The 19,843-nt window shown below is 31.8% G+C and overlaps 1 protein-coding gene across 1 annotated transcript; it reads left to right on the top strand.

The window, feature by feature from the left end:
• Positions 1–4,217: 4,217 nt before the first annotated feature.
• LOC105321586 (uncharacterized) lies at positions 4,218–8,548 on the top strand. The gene is made up of 7 exons (XM_034480703.2): positions 4,218–4,549; positions 4,984–5,106; positions 5,376–5,638; positions 5,817–5,913; positions 6,071–6,190; positions 7,043–7,127; positions 7,399–8,548. Exons 1-7 carry the CDS (start codon positions 4,489–4,491, stop codon positions 7,979–7,981), a joined length of 1,332 nt encoding a protein of 443 aa, XP_034336594.2. The 5' UTR covers positions 4,218–4,488; the 3' UTR covers positions 7,982–8,548.
• The last annotated feature ends 11,295 nt before the right edge of the window (positions 8,549–19,843 follow it).

Raw genomic sequence — 19,843 nt, forward strand, 5'->3', positions numbered from 1 at the left:
ATTATCTAATAAATTAATACATTGGTTTTTTGAATACTAGTATTGCTTTTACTAGACTATATGATCAGACAATTGAATCATAAGAGTTTGTGGGTTTACATAAACAGAAATACTTTTATTAATATTCAATAGAATTGGTAATTCTTGGTATTTATTTTCTCAGAATTTGTTAGATCTTATTGTTATAAGCTCTATTAAGTCATTTCAAGAAGAATATGCTATGATGGTATATATAATTTAGCACGTGTAATTCATTAGATGGATATAATGACATTATCTAATAAATTAATACATTGGTTGTTTGAATATTGCTTTTACTAGACTATATGATCAGACAATTGAATCATAAGTGTTTAGTTAACCCCAACATACAATCAATCAAGATGATATATTTAGAGGACTTTTTATCCTCTGGGATAAAATATCCCAACATGGTGATTCATAGGATTTTAAATCCTATAAAAGCCTTTTAGAGGATTATTTATCCTATAAACACCAATGATGGGAGAAAAAATCCCACGGGAGTTTATATCCCACAAAGATTTTTTTCTCCCATGGGATTTTAGTGGGGTTTGAGATGGGATGAAAAATCCCACCAAAATCCCATGGGATTTTGATATTTGAGAGACAATTACAAGAAAGCTAGAGCAATGTGTACATTCATGCTGACATGATAGGATCAAAGGAAAATGTCCCACCAAGATATATAAACAAAAGTAAGCTATGTCCAATGGAAATGGTAGCTAAAAGCCCGGACTTTGTCATGTCCGGACTTAAATGTCGCACTGTTTATAACAATCGATTAAAAAATCTATAAAGATTATTATAATTACCAAATTTAAAAAAATGGCTTTTTTGGGGTTTTTTTTCATCATTTATTTGACTTTGTCAAACGGTCCTATCGCACTGCTGTGTAAGAATACTATGGAAATTCGTTCCGTTCTAAAATAATCTCTTACATTTTAAACAGCTGAACTTGACCGGACTTTCCAAAACATGGTATCACGAGATCATGGGAAAAGTAGAAAAAAGTATGCATGGTAAAAGAAGACTAACACACCTATTGTCGCACACTCAATTGATTTTTTCTCAAGTTTACAAAGCTTTATATAAGCAAAGACAGCGTAATTACACTATTTTATTTGTGTAAAATGTGATGGCAATTATTCATTGCGGTGGTGCGATGTCCATGACGTCAACACCATCGATGGATATCTGCTGTGTATTAGGTAACTAAAGTGTTTTTTGACATACCGCAAATAATTTTATTGATTTTATAATCAAATATATAATATAAATGTATATGTTTTAAGAATATAAAAACAGAAATCAGTAAACATGAAATGCAAACGGGAGTCTTATAAAACTGGCATAGAAATGGACAGTTCCCTGGTTCTGAGGCAGAAATCTACAAAACCGAGAGTTTTGTAAGTTTTAACACGATTTTCCGAGATTTAAATTCAAATTTTGGCAAGGAAATAGTAGATTAATAGTAGAAAATTTCTATAAAATTCAAAAGAGCAGGTAGAGTGTTTTTGATATCACTGAACACCCATACTGATGGTGTATAAACATTGATTTGGAATGAATAAATGACTTAAGCGTATAATGGAATAAATCTTCTTAAAAAGTTGAAAATAATGGCAGTTAAGCTCTCACAATGTCAAGTAAAGATAAGAAAGATGTCCGAAATAACATAAACATTTTAGCCTAATTAATATACAACCCCTTAAAGATTTATTCCAGTCTATTTAGTCCCCTACCGGTTTCACCGGAGGGGACTATAGCTTTCCTCTGCGTCCGTCAGTCCGTCTGTCTGTCCCACTTCAGTTTTCCACACTTTTTTTCTTTATGCGTTTGAGGAATAATATGAAATTTGCTGAACAGCTTCAAAATGTCAAACTACAGATCAAGTTTACTTTTGTAGCGTCTGGTTGACATATTTTCGAGAAAATTATTTTTTTTATATTCCAATTCTTTAATGTTCGGGTTCGTTATCGGGTTCGGTGTGTATTGAATAAACGGGGAAAGTTTAAAGTCAGTAATGATATCGTGCATTACTTGTACCATTCCTTTTATTGTTTCTAACAAACAAATAAGTTCTGTAAAATAGTGTCAAGCATTGTGTTGTAAATTTAATCGACAGTGTTTTTGTATTAATATGTAAACGGTGTGACCGTTGGACCGAGCGCAGATTTAACACAGTACAGTTTGATATTTGTACAACAATTTATTTGAAATGCACACATTGGATCCGCCTACTTTTAGAATCATTAGCAAAAGTTAAACTAAACGTCGCGTGTTCAGTCTACATTATGACGTCATGTCTCGTACGTAAAACGTACAAGTTTTGTCTTCGGAAACAGCCGAAGAGAGTTACGTGATTCCGACAAAATTTAATTTCTTCTTTCATTTAATTCATCACGACTACAGGTAATAAAAATTGAATACTTTATTCAGTGTCTATATAAAAGATCAGTTCCTTGATGTTTATGTTTTTATATTCCATCTGATAATTTAATAAGATATACGTAGAACTAGTCGTATTTCTTGATTGAAGCACTCTTTAAACTTATCTGTTTTTTACTTGAATTTTTTAAAATTTAAATTACCTTCTATTGAAACATTGGAAAGTTTTTAATCGAGTTTAGGAGCAATAAACATCGATAAGTGCCAGTCAATCAATGATCAAACTAACTTTTTAAAAACAAAATGGCGGCCAATACGGCGGCGCCCAGGGCTGGAAGAAATTTTTTTAGCCCTTAGCACCCCTGATTCAACTCTCATTTTTCACTGATTTTCTTACATATACGTGTTACCATTAATCCTCGCTTCGCCCGCCTCTCGCTGCGCTCGGTATTACAATCGGGTTCGTTTTCGGGTTGGTCTCTTTATTCGGGGTACAGAAGACGGTAAGAAATGATATTCTGCATAACAGTGCATTGTTTTCACAAATTTCTAACAGCAAATACTTAATGGACTTGGCGAAATTACATGAGATAAAATAAAGAGTATTTTACCCATTTTTTATTTCATTTTCATATCAACGATGTAGTTTGAATTTCCTCTGTTCTTTTTTCTCTGATTAAAGCATATCATCTCGTTTAATATGTAAACGGTGTGACCGTTGGACCGAGCGCGGATTTAACACAGTGCAGTTTGATTTTTGTATAATAAAATCTTAAAACGCACACAGAAGGATCCGCCTGCATGGTTGCCTACTCAATTCATTCGTCAAAGTTAAACTAAACGTCGCGTGCCCAGTCTACATTATGACGTCATATTTCAGACGAAAAACGTTCAAGTTTTGTCTTCGGAAATAGCCGAAGAGAGTTACGTGATCCCGATTTTTTTTTTATTTCTTCTTTCATTGTTCATTGATTAAAGTCATATGAATGCCGCTGTAATAAAATTAAATATTTTATTAAGTATCTAAAAGATCAGTTCCTTGACGTTAATGTTTTTATTTTCCATCTGATAATTTGATAAGACATACATAGAACAAGTCGTGTTTCTTGATTGAAGCACTATTGAAACTTATCTGGTGTCCTTTTTTATTACTTTTAATTCAAATTACCTTCTATTGAAACACCGGAGCATTTTAATCGAGTTTAGGGGCAATAAACATCGATAAGTACCAGTCAATCAATGATCGAGCTAACTTTTTAAAAACAAAATGGCTGCCAATATGGCGGCGCCCAGGGCTGGAAGAATTTTTTTTTGGCCTTAGTACCCCTGATTCAACTTTCATTTTTCACTGATTTTCTTATATATACGTGTTACCATTAATCCTCGCTTCGCGAGGCGGGCTTCGCCCGCCTCTCGCTGCGCTCGGTATAACAGTTTTGAAATATATGTATGCTTCGAAGCTTTCATAAAATAATACAGACCGGTAGGGGACGTGTATTGCTTATGCAATACTCTCAGAATGCTTGTTAGTCCCCTACCGGTTTTCACCGGAGGGGGCTATAGCTTTCCTCTGCGTCCGTCAGTCCGTCTATCCGTCCGTCCGTCCGTCTGTCTGTCCCACTTCAGTTTTCCACACTTTTTTTCTTTATGCGTTTGAGGAATAATATGAAATTTGCTAAACAGCTTCAAAATGTCAACAGATCAAGTTTACACTTTTGTAGCGTCTGGTTGACATATTTCCGAGAAAATTAATTTTTTATATTCCAATTTTTTAATGTTCGGGTTCGATATTCTGTATAACAGTGCATTGTTTTCACAAATTTCCACAAACCGGTTGGGAACGTGTATTGCTTATGCAATACTCTCAGAATGCTTGTTGAATCAGCTTTTGTCAGTAAAATCTCGATGCAGTGATTCAGAACGAATGTATTTGAATACATATCAAGATATTATCTATAGTAATGTACAAAAAAAAGTTGGATGCACACCTCCTCTGTATTGTTATTTTTCTTCCTGCTTGATTTTCCCCTGTCGTTTACTTCTATCGAACCTTGACATACACCAGTATCTCTTTTCGAGATGACAACCTTGAAGTTATATCTGTGGTTTTTGATATTTATTTGGAAAGTTCCACAGAAAGGTAAGTGTATTTAATATTATGTTGTTCAATAAACTAAGTATGAATGAAAAATTGACAATCTCTTTCTACAGAAAAAAAGGATAGGGTATTTTAAATAGGGATACATTTTTTGTCAATACTCTGTTGATTAGATATTATATTTTCTTTAAAGATTGATAAATCAGTTAACATAGAAATAAACAGTCTTGTTTTTCGTTAAGTTTTGTATGGAAAGTTATTTGCAAATATGAAGAAAACATTCAGATAACATCCATGTTAGGTGTTTGTAAAACTACACAAAACTTCAGCCATTTTGTGTAATTGAAGCCATTGCGCTGAAAAAAGCGTATAGTGTTGCAGGAAGATGAATGGCAACAATCACGTAAATGCTTTTGTTGAGTCAATTTATAACGACAATGGAAGAACATAAATAAACACATGTTATTTACTTTTAGGGGAAACTGTATCATGCAACTTCGAGTCAGGTGATGCATGTGGTTGGAAAAATGAGAACTTTACGGTGTCAAAGTTTAAAAGCAATTTAGAACAGTCTGGTCCAGAAAAGGCTTTTGAAGGAGGTTTGTATGACAACAGTTTAATTTGTCACTGGTTTTGTTCTTTGTTCTTTGAATCACAACTAGATACTTGCATGAGCTTGTATTAACAAAGAAAACACTATCATTGGCTAGATGCATAGAATCTGAATTAGGTAACCTTTATAAACAATATTCCTTAGATTAATAATATCCATATACCAAAATAGGAGTAAATGAATATAGTGATTTCAAACTACTAGTGCTTTAATATAGATAAAAATCGCTATGGCAATGTACATTTTGCATCGTAGATTTCTATGCCTTTTTCTATGAGGAAAAAAATGAAGAAAGTGGCGCAATCTTAGAATTTACAGTCCAAGAGAGCAACGACAACTGTTTGTTTCTGGCCTATCATATGTGGGGAAGTCAGATGGGGTCCCTCCAGATAGAAGTTTATAAGACAACAGCGAATTCGTGGGAAACTGTGAAAAAATTTAATGGCAGTTTAGGGAACATGTGGCACTGTAATGGGATCGAACTACCTTCCATTGCTAACACTGACACAAAACTGAAGGTACCAAAAAGTTACATTTTTCTGTAATTGACGTTTAATCAAATTTTAATAATATTCACATACTACTATGTATTTTGTCTAATATTATATAATTGTATATTTAAAAAACTAGTTCACTTTAAACTGATTAAAGAAAAAAGCTAGAATATACACAGAGTGGATTAAATTTTTTAAATAGGTTAGAATTCACGCTTTACGAGGCCAGGGGATTTACAGCATCATTGGAATTGACGACATACGTGTCTTTGAAGCCGGATCAACCTGCGTAACAGACAGTAGGTTCAGGTTTCTTACAACACTACGGCGTCTACACAAAATTATGCATAACCTATTGGAATTGTCAAAATCTTAGATTTTACGAATTTGTTTTTGCTAAACAACTAAAAACATATAAATCTAAAAATTAGCAACTTGGGATCCATTTTTCCATAGGCTGTGTTCATCAGCCACAGACTACAGGAAGTCTGGCAGTGACTCATACTTCACCAACGTTCTCGGGATCACCGAGGGCCACCACCACAGAGACAATTCAGACGTCCGATTTTTTCAAAGGTTTGTGTACACCTTGCTCATTAGACCTGTTTACAGATTTTCAGTCTTTAATAGGGTCAGATACCATAGTCGGAATCCCACTTTCAGTCTTGAATCTTTTTTGTTTTCATTATATATATATATCATTCTCAAATCACCAATGATAAAACGAAACACTATAATGTTTGGAGGTAAATGTATAAAACGACGACTTTATGAGTACGAGAAAAATTCAGCAAGATGGCCCACGGTCAGTAACAGTATTTGATCATGGACGTGGGTTTCCGAAGATAGTTAAATACATGCTCTAATTTATGGGGGTTTTTTTTGGGGGGGGGGGGGGAGGGGGGGGGGGGTTTGCTTATCATCAAATCAACTAAAAATAGGAAAACGTGAAAAATTAAATATTAAAGCAAAACTTACTGTATTTTTACGCCATTCTGAATGAAGTTTATTCGAATAATGATATGTTTTCATCTTTCATTAAAGAATCAATATTGATCAACTCTTTAATAGCTTACAGAATTTTACAAAAGCATATCTTGTTAAAAACAGTAAATGTTTTATCTGTCTTTGATATGTATATACATATATTGGTCTTCTCAGTAAAATAAACACTTAGAATTAAATCTGTTGATTTGTATTTTTAAAAAAAATCCTGAAACGTCCATTATAATTATTCCCCAAAAATGAAACCAAAAATCGATAGCATTCTATACTTTGGGCTTTTTTATTCAAGGCTAACAAAATATATTCCAAACCAGCTATCTTTGTTGAAAGTTGATACTTTGTCAGTAATGGTGTTATGAAAATCGTAATGAATTTTTATCGAGAAACAGATGAATCATGATCTCCCTGTGATTTTTCTTGCAGAAAACCTTCCACTGATTGCCGGGATACCAGGGGGTCTGGTGACCTTCTTTGTCATTATAGGCGTTATTTATCTCCTCTTTCAAAAGTGCGTAATGTTCAACATGTAACTACGACTTTATCAAAATAAAATGACTTAATATTATTCAAATATGTGTACCAAAATTATCTTGAATTAAGAATAAAATTTCCTGTCCAAACGTTATTCAATATACATTTGTACTAATATAAACTTCATGTAAATGAGTGGTATTCATCGAAATAACAATTTTTTTTATAATGCGTAGTCTATTTTCTTATCACAACATTATAATGTATCACGCAGATATTCACATCATAAAATATTGATCCCCTTGCAGAAACAAAAAGGATAAAAAAGATAAAGCCCATCATGATGATTTTTTCCATGGTCAATCACCACTTGGTTTCCGGGCCGATCGATACCGTTCATTTCCCCATAACCACCATCTCCACGAAGAGGAGGTTTACGACGAAATAAAGGACGAAAATCGTACGTCTAAAGTCAGCAACCTTAACTACAGGAACGGGCCACAGAATAATGGTAATATTGGAAGTTATTCCAAAGATGAGTATCTTACCCCTTCCTTTGCTGGTGAAAATGGACAAGATTCATACCTTACCCCGGTGTCCCTTCACGACAAAGATTCAAGCGATTACACTGTATTACCAGCTGTCACACTACCCATTGATCAAATCACTGCAAAGTATAACCCGGGAGGCAGGGATACAATGAATCAGGAGAACGGCGAGTACGTAGAACCCAAAGACCTCAACATGCCTAAAACACGTGGCAAAAAGATCTCCATCAGTGATCAGGGTGAAGTTGTTTATACTGACGTCAGCCAACATAGTAGATATGCAAATGAGAATATGGTTAACAGACCTTACACGTCATTATCTACAATTAGGTCTAAACGCTGATCAGGTAAAACGTATAATATACGTCACTATTTGCTTAGGGAAGTTTTCGGTCGGTTAGAATATCGTCATTTAGAAACACTTCATTGTATATCATTAAAAACCAAGTCTGTATGTATTTTATTAAAAATTAAGCAAAATTGGTGAAGTAAAAAAATCCTTTAACATTTACCACCTGATATTATACCTTTGACATTTAATATTTGATATATATATATATTGAAATTTGATACCTTTATTGTCTCTGCAAGAATAATTGTAATAAATACTTTTTTATGTTTTACTACACTTTTATTTGAATGTTTTGTCGTTTTGATTAGAAACAGATTGGTTAAATGCTCCGTCAACTACGGTAAAATGCTCTGTACTTGTTTTGCTAATTCTTCTACATTGCATACATTTCCAGAGATCAAGTATTATTGATTTCTTTTTCTTTTCTTTTTACAGATATATTGTGTTTTATTTTAACCATAATATGTTGGTTTTAGGTCACTGTATGTATGAGTTTAAATACTAGTAATAAAATCACTTAATGTAATATTAGATAGTAACTTAAAAAAGATTATCGTTTGTTTTGGTTTTTTTTTTTATAATTTTCTTTTATTGATGAGCCGAAAAAAAAAATGAAAATGGTATGTTGGTAAGACAATAAAAAGAAAAATGGTATAAACACAAGTGTATGGTATCCTTATGTTATTTTACTAACAAAGGAGGAGGATTGTATGACACAGATAGTAACGATTTAAAAAAAAAAAGGCATAAAAAACTTCAGAAGATAAACACATCCGAATATTGCAGAAGTTTATTCATCTCAAAAAGTAGTGAACAATAATAATCTATAAAAAATGTGATTGTAAACGTGCTTTGATATCTAATAAACTTTTATATTTCGGATGATTATTTTTTATTACAATTTTTCAGACAAATCAAATTGCTAAAGCCATGGGTTAAGAAAAATAGGTTTTTTAACTAATACTGTAAGTCGTTTTAATTCTACGGTGTTAAAATTTCACGATTTCTATTAAAGTACCAATCGCGATGGTTTTAATTTCACGCTGTTTAAAAATCAGTTGATCAGAATATGTAAGCATTGAAACGTTTTTCAAAACTAATGATAGTATTCACGGTGGGTTTAATTTCCCAGGAAAATATTAAATCGCGAACATAGTGAAATTAAAACCATCGTGATTATTTGCCATTATACAGTATTTATGACTTAATGATCAGTAAGTTCCCTTTATTTTTTGTCGTAGCGTTTGGAAATTCATTCGTTTTATATGCAGATTTTGAATTCTTTTGGAAACCTGGATGACTCGAGGTTTTGTGCACGTGCATCCGACAGGTAAGTCTAGGTATGTTTTCACGTACTGAAAAACACCGTCAACGCATCGCTTCTCTAACAAGGGAATCCGGTAAGACACTGGTTTACATTCATAATTTCCCATCCCATCTAAACAACTGCTGCATCTGCATCTTGCAAAGTGAAGAACTTGGGGATACCGATTTTCGTTAACGTCCTCAACCAAATCCCAGGGACAAAGAGATCTTTCGTTTAGAAACACAGGCGATGCATCTAGATATGGGTTAAGGCACCGCGAATTGTCAATTGGCTGACTAAATGTATTGTTTAGAACTTCTATTCCGCGGGCTTCAAAGTGTAAGTGCTGAAGTTGTCTTTCAAACTCATCGTCGCTAAGTCTGTGTGAACAATGCTGGCAGTTTGTCGATACAAGCAAGAAGAAGAAAATACTTAATGTTAATATCCATTTTTCCTGCAATTTAAAAAAATTCAATAAGTTTTAAGAGTAAATATGTATGCATATTTTGTTTTTGAATTTAACCAAAAAGAAAATAAACGTGAATGTACGTATAATAAATGTTTCTGGCGAACAAAGAAAAATATTCTCAAATTGTATATTTTTATCAAATTTCTTATATAATAATTGCATTTTCTATGCGCTAAAGAGCGGGGTTTTTTGGCAATTTGCCATGAGAGGTAGTTGAAGATGCCAGACCAAATACCTTTTCAACGATACAGATGGCAACTGACCATCTGTGATATTTTGTGGCAGGTAGCCAAGAAGATCTAAATGGTAGAAAGAGTGCCAACGTGATAAAAATCTGTTGAATGCTGAATACTGAATCTCTTTTTATTTAGATATACATTTATGTGTTAACGAATGTAACCAGTCCTAAAAAATCAATCTAATACAGGTGCACTGTTGGTCACGTCCTAAATTAAGTACGATGTTAAAAGAATCTTCAAAAGCTATAAATGAGGCGATTGTTTATGTATTTATTTATTAATGGACATATTAACTTTGCATGGGTGTTTTGAAATGAATAATGAATTATGTCTTCCAATATCAAACGTATTAAGGGAACAGGACGTTGCAGTGTAAAATTATTTGCCAATGTATTTTTTTTACTGCTTTTTTGGCAAATCAACATTAAGATGTCCCCTACAACATATATTATTTTCATGACTATTTTCTTACCTTGCAAAGGATACATTTTGATATGAATTACCCCCCCCCCCCCCCCCCCCGGCAAAGATAATTTGATAGTACACCCCCCCCCCCCTTTTTTTTGCAATATGAATTTCTTTTAAATTTTTATTTTTCTGCAATTAATTTATTTGGTGGAAGTTTTCGCTAATTATATTTATTAATTTAAGAACTGTCAATAAAAGTCTCATGACCAATGTCCGGTCTCCCCTTAACGAACCATTGTGTTCATTTTAGTCTTTCTTTTTATGTACTTTAATCACAATTTCTTAAAGAACAAAAATTGTTTGCTCAAATTAATTTTTTTCAATTACAGGGTAACCATTTCCTGGTCTTAAATTTCAAATAAAACCTTAACATTTTCCTTCTGGTATATTCGTAGGTTTCCAATATTGATAAGCAGTCGAGATCACAGAACTTTTCGCTCAAGGGTACATTTTCATTCATTAGATCCATGGTAGGTGGGCGCATTAAATAATGAAGCAATGTTTCAAAGATATCATATATTCTTAATTAAAATGGAATGCTAAACCTATATACCTGTGGCAAGAGTTTGACTGGAACCAAATTGTGAACTTAGGATCAATAGATATTTTAAAATAAGTGTATTTGGGAATGTATATAAAATAACGTATGCTTTACAAATGTACTTCTATAATATTCTAAAGATAGAAAAACATGTTCCTTTTTCTGGAGTTGGACTTTTCACATTGGTACGTAATTACGTATCACAGAGCATGCCTGATAAATTTAAGAGTATTTTTTAAAACTTACATTTTGCTTGAAATGATTCAAACATTAAATTATGCGATATCTTAAAGAAAAAGATGTCACACGCAAAGACAAATTTGACGGCAGTCCCTTGGTGTGTTTCCATGACAGCATCAAAAAAATAATTCGCAACATGTTTTCAAATCATTTCTCACTGTCGACTTTGACTAATAATAATTGTTCTGTCGATGTTTGTATATTTATAATTTAGTAGTCTACATCAGTAGAATTGACTCCTTAAAGAAAGGCTATACGAGGATTAAAAGTTATGAAAAAGTTACTTTTGAAATTAGCACAGAATTTAAATGGCGTCGGTAGCTTGTTTTGATTGATACATGAAACAGCAAATTAACAATAAAAAAGATCTGATGTAAAAATTTATAAAAAAGATACTAGATATAAATAATACATTGTAAAATGTTTCTTAATTGTTGCAATGTTGTTAGAAAATCAAATATTTGTTTGTCATTATACTATGGACTTATGGCCCTTTTTTATCAATCATTAAATAAGTTCTACTTAAAATATTCAAATTTTTATGCATTCCAATTTCTCGAATTTGCTGTGAAACTCGTACAAAATTTTTTTTCCTAAGGTCATTAGAAATAATCATTTTATTTGCTAATGAAATAAAAAAAAAATATTACTTACCATATTCGAGAGGATTTTTTCAAAGTTTGATATTTGACATTTGGTGTAATTCACAAACAAGTCACACAGGTAATGGGGAAAGATCTCGGTTATTATATACTATCATTTACGTAATTCGCCATCTTGTAGGATGGTTATGCTAATCATGCAAGTCAAATCTATCCATTTAATTACAACGAATAGTTACTGTAGACAACTGATACTGTTTTTATTTAAGATCATTGATGTGAAACTTGAAACCACATGAATAAGAACCTACTATTGGTTAGTGGTGTTGTTAGCGTGGAGGTGAACAGAGGAAACTCATCTCTTATAAAGATTGCATGATTTCATTTGATTTCTAATCCTTGTTTCTTTGTTTTTTAAACAGTCTCTTTATATTTCGATAAAACAAAACTTGTATAGGGTTTTAAATTAAGAAAAAAAATGTTGTGTACGATTTAAACAGCAAACAAATTAACAATCACAAAACATACCAACATCTAATTTTGGAAGCAACCACTTTGATGGATCGATTGCTAGAGGTTCAAGCACAAACATAGAAAATCTTAAGCCCCATGAACGTAAACATTGACCAATCTTAAGTCGAATCGTATATTGATAACATTTATTTGAAAAAAATATGTTTGTAAAAATTGTGGTTTGAATTTTTTAAATACAATCATATCATGAACAAAATCATTAAGTTACATTTAAATATTGATTATTGTTCACAGTTTTAATAGTCTCACCGCGGCCTTATCGGATAAATCATAGTACAATGCATATTTGCTGATAAATTATGATATATATATATATATATATATATATATATATATATATATATATATATATATATATATATATATATATATATATATATATATATATATATATATATATATATATATTCATTTTGAGATACAATGTATTACCAGCAAAGGCCTTCTGAGCTTAGTTCCTTTCGATGCGTACAACAGTGTGATTTTAACCAAAGAACACTTTAATTACAATGTTTACGTTCATGAGTCTGAAAGGCTCTTGCAAACAGACAGTACCGATTTTTACCTTGGCTATTCTTTTGACCATGATATGTACGTGTATGACTTAGATGCCATTAATGGCATTAACATCTTTTGTATTCAATTTTATAATATAGGGATGAAAAAAAAATTGCTTCCTGGCAATGCTCTTGGGGGGGAAAACCACACTTAGAAATTATTTTTCTTAAATAGAAGATAATATTTTATTGTACAAATAATTTTCCCGCCGTTTTTCATTTTATTTTTTGGCTTAAAACGGCTCATTTTGAGGTAGTTTTTTTTCTGAAAACATTGTGTGCATGCTGGAACAAACAAAATATTTTCAGTAAAGATTTATCTAAAAAAGACCAATACCTGACAAAAAGATTTTGCTTTTTCAAAACTGCGCTGTATATTTCCCATTCGAAAAGATAAGAAAAATGCAAATATTTGACTATTTTTGATTTAATTTTAATATAGCGTCACTTCTGACACTATATCTTGCCAGCGAGTGAAATAGAATTCCATAAATAGATGAAAAATATATTTAAACCAAATCTTCTTCAAAATAGCAAAACAATTTGATATACCTGAAACATGTTCTAAAATCTTGAATCAATGGGGCCAAATTTGACTCTTATCATACAAAGTCCTTTGAACATAGTACCTACCTGTAAGATAAGTAACCTCGCACTGGTACCTAACATCAATGAATTGGAATTTCTTCTCTTTCTTTTTTTAACATCAGCACAGTGTGCAGAACAAATCAGAGTGTTCTATAATATAACTTTTGTCATATTTACGGGGTTCTTTACGCTATTTTTTTCCAATATTGAGAAAACAATTTCAGAATCACCTGGTATTAAGGTATCAAAGTTTAATATAAAAAAATACCGTAGATGGTTTTACTTTAGGTAAAAGAAAAAGCTAATTCTTACCTTTTCCATACTTTGTCATTGATCAGCCTGAGATGTAAAATAAGTTTTCGTTGGAATCATTTCGCTTAAATATCGTAAAAACGTATACTAGTACACGGAAGAAAAAAACAAAAATGAATGCCCGATTAAAAGTATTTGACATACGTAAACATCCGCCGATATCAAAGCGGCATATACGTGTGAAAGGATTTAGAGCTCATTCCGGAGATGCTGCAATTACTTATTTCCCTTAGCAAGTCGCATTCTCTTTGATGACTAAAAATAAAATGGAAAATATTCCAAAATTATCATTTTTTTCATGATAACTTAACAGCATCTTTGAATCATAAACAAAACGAACAGTTAAAGAACTATAGGACTAATCCATAACCTGACGTACTTTTTTCTCAAAATATTCCAAACATTTAAAATAAGATTCGTTCTATTTTTCAAAATAGGTTTCGCGGTAAATCAAAGCGTAAGCTATTGATCTGGGAGTTGTAAATTTGAAATCTGCTGGCCATTCATAATTTTTTCCACTATAGATCTACCAAAAAAGAACTTTATATGAAAGTTTTTAAGTCTTTCAGGTACCTAAATTGTTATGTTATTTTTAGAAGAGTTAATATAAGATAGTTTGTTCCTATTTGTTTGATTGATTTATTAACAGTAACTCATTAACAGTAAATCAAAATTCAATTAAAATCAGTCAAAAATTGACATTTTTCTTATCTTCTTTTGAATGGGAAATATAGAACGACACTTTGAACAAGAAAAGTATTTTCTCAATTGTAAGTCTTGGATGGAGATATTGGCCCTTTTAAGCTAAAAATACAAACATGGTGGGAAAAGGTTAACTTTATGATGTCATATATTATTTGCATTTGGGTCAAAATGAAAACTTTGAAGAAAAAAAAACTACATTTATAAATGTACAAAGAAAACAAATAGATACAGTAGATTGATGATTTTCATTTTAGGAGTCCAGTTTAGGCCCGATATGACCTATATACTAGTATATATGTATATGTTCTTTTGCATTTTCTGGTAAGTAACGTATAATTTAAAAAATTCAAAAGTCAGATAATTATATATTGGCTTTTCATCTATTGCACATCTCGAGGGGAAAATGCCACTTCTATATTGCAATATCACTCGTATGTCTATATTTGCATGGCACGGCGTAAAATACCTCTAAATTAGAAACGACTTGATTTAAATAATTCTGATTTTCAGAAACATGTATTAAAAACAAAAAAGAAATACATATAAAAATGATACACAAACATGCAAGATTTAGCTATAATTTTACTGCTTTACATTTGTTGTAGGCCTTTATAAAATATATTCCTGTATTTTCAAAAAACAATACAACATATACATCGTTTGTTCAGGAGGCTGGGTGGTCAACAAACTAACCTTCGGATCTGCCTTAAGGTCAAGATCTAGTGAATGAAAGGTGCCTACATATTCATGAAATTCAAGATATAAATTCTTTCAATGATGCTATATAATAATAGCTTTGTTTCACAGGGTGTACCGGGGCTTAAATATTTGGTAAACACAATGAAAGTTCGTGTTTAAAACAACCATTCTCTATAAATTATTAATGATTACAGTAACAAATCTCGGAGTTTTGTCCATTTTTGACTAATGAAATATGACTAGAATACCTACTGTCTCTCCAAAAACGTACTTAAACAAGCTCGTGACTTCCTCTTTAAAATGATGTCAAATTGAATATAGATACCGGAATTAATTTTGCCATCATTTAACATAAAATTCCAAGAAATTGTTTAATTTTGTAGATAAATCCTTTAAGGGTGTTGTTTACTCAGGGTCTGAGTTCTCAAATTCGGATTGTTATAAATGCAATGTAATGAGTAAAATTTGTTCTAAACATAAAGTATTTATAAAATGAATTATTGACAAAACATTCGATACTTTTACTTTATCATGGGATTAGGCTCAAACAAAAGAATAGAGGAAATTTGGAGTAAATTTTCCAGATTTTGAAATTTGGCAGTACTCTAATATTCAAGTTTAGATTTTTTATTTTAGTCATGTAATTCTGCATAGTTTCTGTTGGTTTACCTCACTTTTTCATTAAAATAATCTTATGGCACGAAATGCACAAATATTGAAACAGGCTTAAAAACGATAAAAGACACCATATCTCAAAAATTTGATCGTTCACCTCATATAAATTGTATGCAAACAGAATAAGGTCAATATAAGTAGTTCAATACTTTAAATGTTTTTGTATTATCATCATTCAATTTTTTGTAAAATTGGATCAAAAATGGGTAGGGATTTGAAAACTGATAGAGGAAATTCAGACTAGAATATTTTCAAAAATTGTTGCTAAAATCCTAAAGCTTTGTACTTATTCAGTGCCACTACCATTCATAAACTGTATCTTTTTTAAAGTGTTTTATTATTTGTAATATTTTTACAATTAAGAAAATCTCAATTGTAGAGTAAAATTGTATGGGATTTTTCTTGATTTTTCCCAAAATATTCAATGGCCATTTACTCAAAAAGTAGGTAATTGACCTACTTTTTTAAAAGTGAAAAATAACACTACAAGCAAATAATATAACACACGATATATGGTTTTTCATTATCACCAGTGGATTTTTTCCATTCTGAGTAAACGTCATCCTAAAAGTACGTACGGGAAAAAGATTCTTCAAATCAGTTATGACGTCATAATGGTTCTAGCACCAAACAGACACTCTGGAATCATTTAGTAGATCTTGACCTTAATATTTGCTGTAAAATATCATTTTGTGAAGAAAAAAAACATTCCATGTATTTTAGCTTTGAAATTTCAATGATTTACTATATCTTTATATAGAACTCTTCTTTTTTAAAGCACAATTATTATCACTCATAGTAAGCCGGTAAAAGGCTGTCTAGTTGTATAATTTAATTGATTTTTGTGACATATATGGTGTGTAAGTATCTGTCTTTGGGGTTCATGTGGTAATGAATATATAATGAATACTGCACGTTTAAAGTTAAAAAATAAAAATGCATAACCTGGTCAGGGGTAATAAAACTTATGATTACCAAACTAAGGTTTATGAAGTCAAAATGAAAATGTTCAGAACACTAAATAAGTAAGAGATGAAGAGTCGCAACATTGCGACTAGATTAAAAGTAGCAATTACATGTACGACCTTGAGTTAAAAAGCGATCAATACCATGAAAAAGTCTTAACTACGAATTCTGCTGCCATCAAAGAAAGATTGCAGGACCAGATTATTCAGAAATGGGAAAATTATATAGATAATTCTAATATTTAAAAATTTATAAACAAAATTTTGGATTTAAAAAATACTTCAGCATTCTTACTAAAATAATTTTGGAAACCACTTATTAAATTCAGAACAACAAATCACCGTTTACCGATTGAAACCGGTAGATGGTATGGAATCCCTGTATATAACAGATAGTTATGTAATAGTGGTAAATTAGCGGACGAATTTCATTTTTTTTCCTCGAGTGCAAATTCTTCTTAACTTTATGTAAACAATTTCTACACACCAGGTATTTTCAAAAACCAAGTACATTAAATTTAGGGAATTGTTGATGACAACAAACATCAAAACATTAAAAAGTTTAAGCTCTTTTATTTTTAATATTCAGGAGCAAGTCTGCTGTCCTGCCTAAACTATATTATCATATTCTTACTTTTACTCTTCGCGTATTGATTACCAATAAAACTCTGTATTCTACATGATCATCCACTTTTTCTACCACTTTTTGTATTATTACTATTTTTCTCTCTTATTTATGCTTATTGACACATGTATTACTATGTTGCATTAAAATATAATATACAATTTATTAGACCCTTGACATCACAATTTAATGCAAATATGTTATTGTACCTCATATACCACTGCATGATAATGGTTTGAGAGAATAAATTGAATTGAATCGAGTAGTAAAAGTCACTTTAACGATATAAAAACTGTAATTATCTTATTACTTATTAGTAATATCATAAGTATTTCAAGAAACTTGTGTACGTAGAAGTTATGATACTGTACTAGCTGTTTGAACATATTTTTTCTTCATTGACAAAAAAGGGTATAATCATGATTTTGACAAAATTTATTTTAAAAAAAGGTTGGTTGGAATTTTGGACTATACTTATTCTATCTGAGGTTACATGTCCTCTAATTGAATAAAATAAACTCGTTTTTTAAGAGAGAATGAAATGGTTAAGTCAAGTTCTTTTTCGCTGACCATCAATTTCCCCAAGGTAAGACTTTAGAAACCAACGAGGCCGCTGCATTATCCCTGATCGTGTTCCTATGTCCAGGATCTGAGGAGCCACATAACATGGTAACGTCTCTCCTTACCCCTTGTCTGGTAAACGATATCCCCAAATGTTGCCAGGGACTTCCCACAAGGACGTGGATAATTTGTCACGATAATAACTAGCTGGCGAAATCTAATATATTTGGAAATAAGAGCATAGTCGGTCATCGATGTCATGGGAATTATTACTTCATTTAATGATTTATATTAGGCTAATTAATGATTATACATGCGTACATTCATTTTTAACTTTTCATTTTTTTTTTCATTTACCTGATATTTCGTTCACTCCTTCAGTTAGTTAGTCATGATATGTCTGCAGAAGGAGGGGTCATGTATAGTTATATTTTGCGGCTGAATCAGTGAATAAAAACCTGGAAAATGAATTCTATATATACATGTATTGGTTTTCTTAAGTACAATTTGTAAACAAAAATAATCAACCAAGTATTTGTATCATTTGCATTTTTCTGTATTTATTGTATGGTTACGTACATCACAAAATCCATATGTCAATCTTTCGAGAGTGAGGGTTACAATGTAATTCACTCCATGCTTCACCCCGCCTGCATGATGCATCGTGACTTATTTAGATACGATATTAATTGTTGATAGGCCCTTTAGTAACACGTGGAAAGGTAAGGGTCATATAATATCTTACCAAGCACTCTTGTGCTAAGCATGTATTAGCACCTGGGCTGCGTTCAAGATCGTAGCAGCTAGTCTAGCCGCTATAGGTCGTAGATATCTAGGTCTATTGGTTAGCCGCTAGGTCTCAGATTTGAAGTTGGAAATATTCAATTAAAGACTAATTTCATCGACATAATTTGTTAATTTTAAGCGGAAATATACATGTTAAAATTCATTATAACTTAAACGATGATCAAAATATCAATAAATAGATTTTATGTTTGTTACAAAGTGGTAACTAAGGTGGCCATCTTGAATTTGATGCTTAGCAATAAATATTTAGGCTATGAATATCTACGTAACGATTAGGTTAGCTTACCGTTCAACTACGTAACCCTACGTAGCAGTTATATACGATTTTGAACGCAGCCCAACAATTTCGATGTATATAGTGGAGTACATTTAACAATAAAATGCTTTCTTTGGTGATTCATTCGGGATATGAAGGTAGCGACATTGCAGAAAAAATACCGGACCCGCGTTAGCGGGTATGTAATTTTTTTTCTGCAATTATACGTTGCCTTTATTTTCATTTGTACATTTTTTCGTGCATGCAAAAAAATTGTCGTTAGTTAATAGGGAGAGAGCGATATGAAAAAAAAAATCAAAATTCAATGACTCCTAATTATTGGTTTATGTCAGCATACTATCATCAATAACATCTCACATGCAGTTAAACGACTGAGGGGGAACAAACTTACGTTGCTTCGACACATGTAAGTTTTTCAATGGTCACTGTGTTAAAACTGTTCTACTTGCATGGCTTTTGATGCGATAATATCAGGCACGTAGCATCAGGGGGGGCCAGGGGGGGGGCCTGCCCCCCCCCCCCCCCCCACTTTTTCTCGCAGCAAGAAATTTTTTAAAATTTACATATAAAAAAATGAATTATAATGGAGTTGGCCCCCCCACTTTTTTTGAAGTTAGTAAAAAAATTGATATGAAAAAAAGGAAATGAGTAGTCAAATGAATATTACCTCCCCCCCCCCCCCC

Source organism: Magallana gigas, chromosome 3 (assembly GCF_963853765.1).
Source record: "Magallana gigas chromosome 3, xbMagGiga1.1, whole genome shotgun sequence".
NCBI lineage: Eukaryota > Metazoa > Mollusca > Bivalvia > Ostreida > Ostreidae > Magallana > Magallana gigas.

Bases quoted from the DNA above. Each gene is read 5' to 3' on its own strand.
- LOC105321586 (XM_034480703.2), top strand. From the start codon at position 4,489: ATGACAACCTTGAAGTTATATCTGTGGTTTTTGATATTTATTTGGAAA. The intron at 5,107-5,375 runs GTTTGTATGACA...TTTGCATCGTAG, and splicing joins AGAAAAGGCTTTTGAAGGAG to ATTTCTATGCCTTTTTCTAT. The intron at 5,639-5,816 runs GTACCAAAAAGT...TTTTTTAAATAG, and splicing joins ACACTGACACAAAACTGAAG to GTTAGAATTCACGCTTTACG.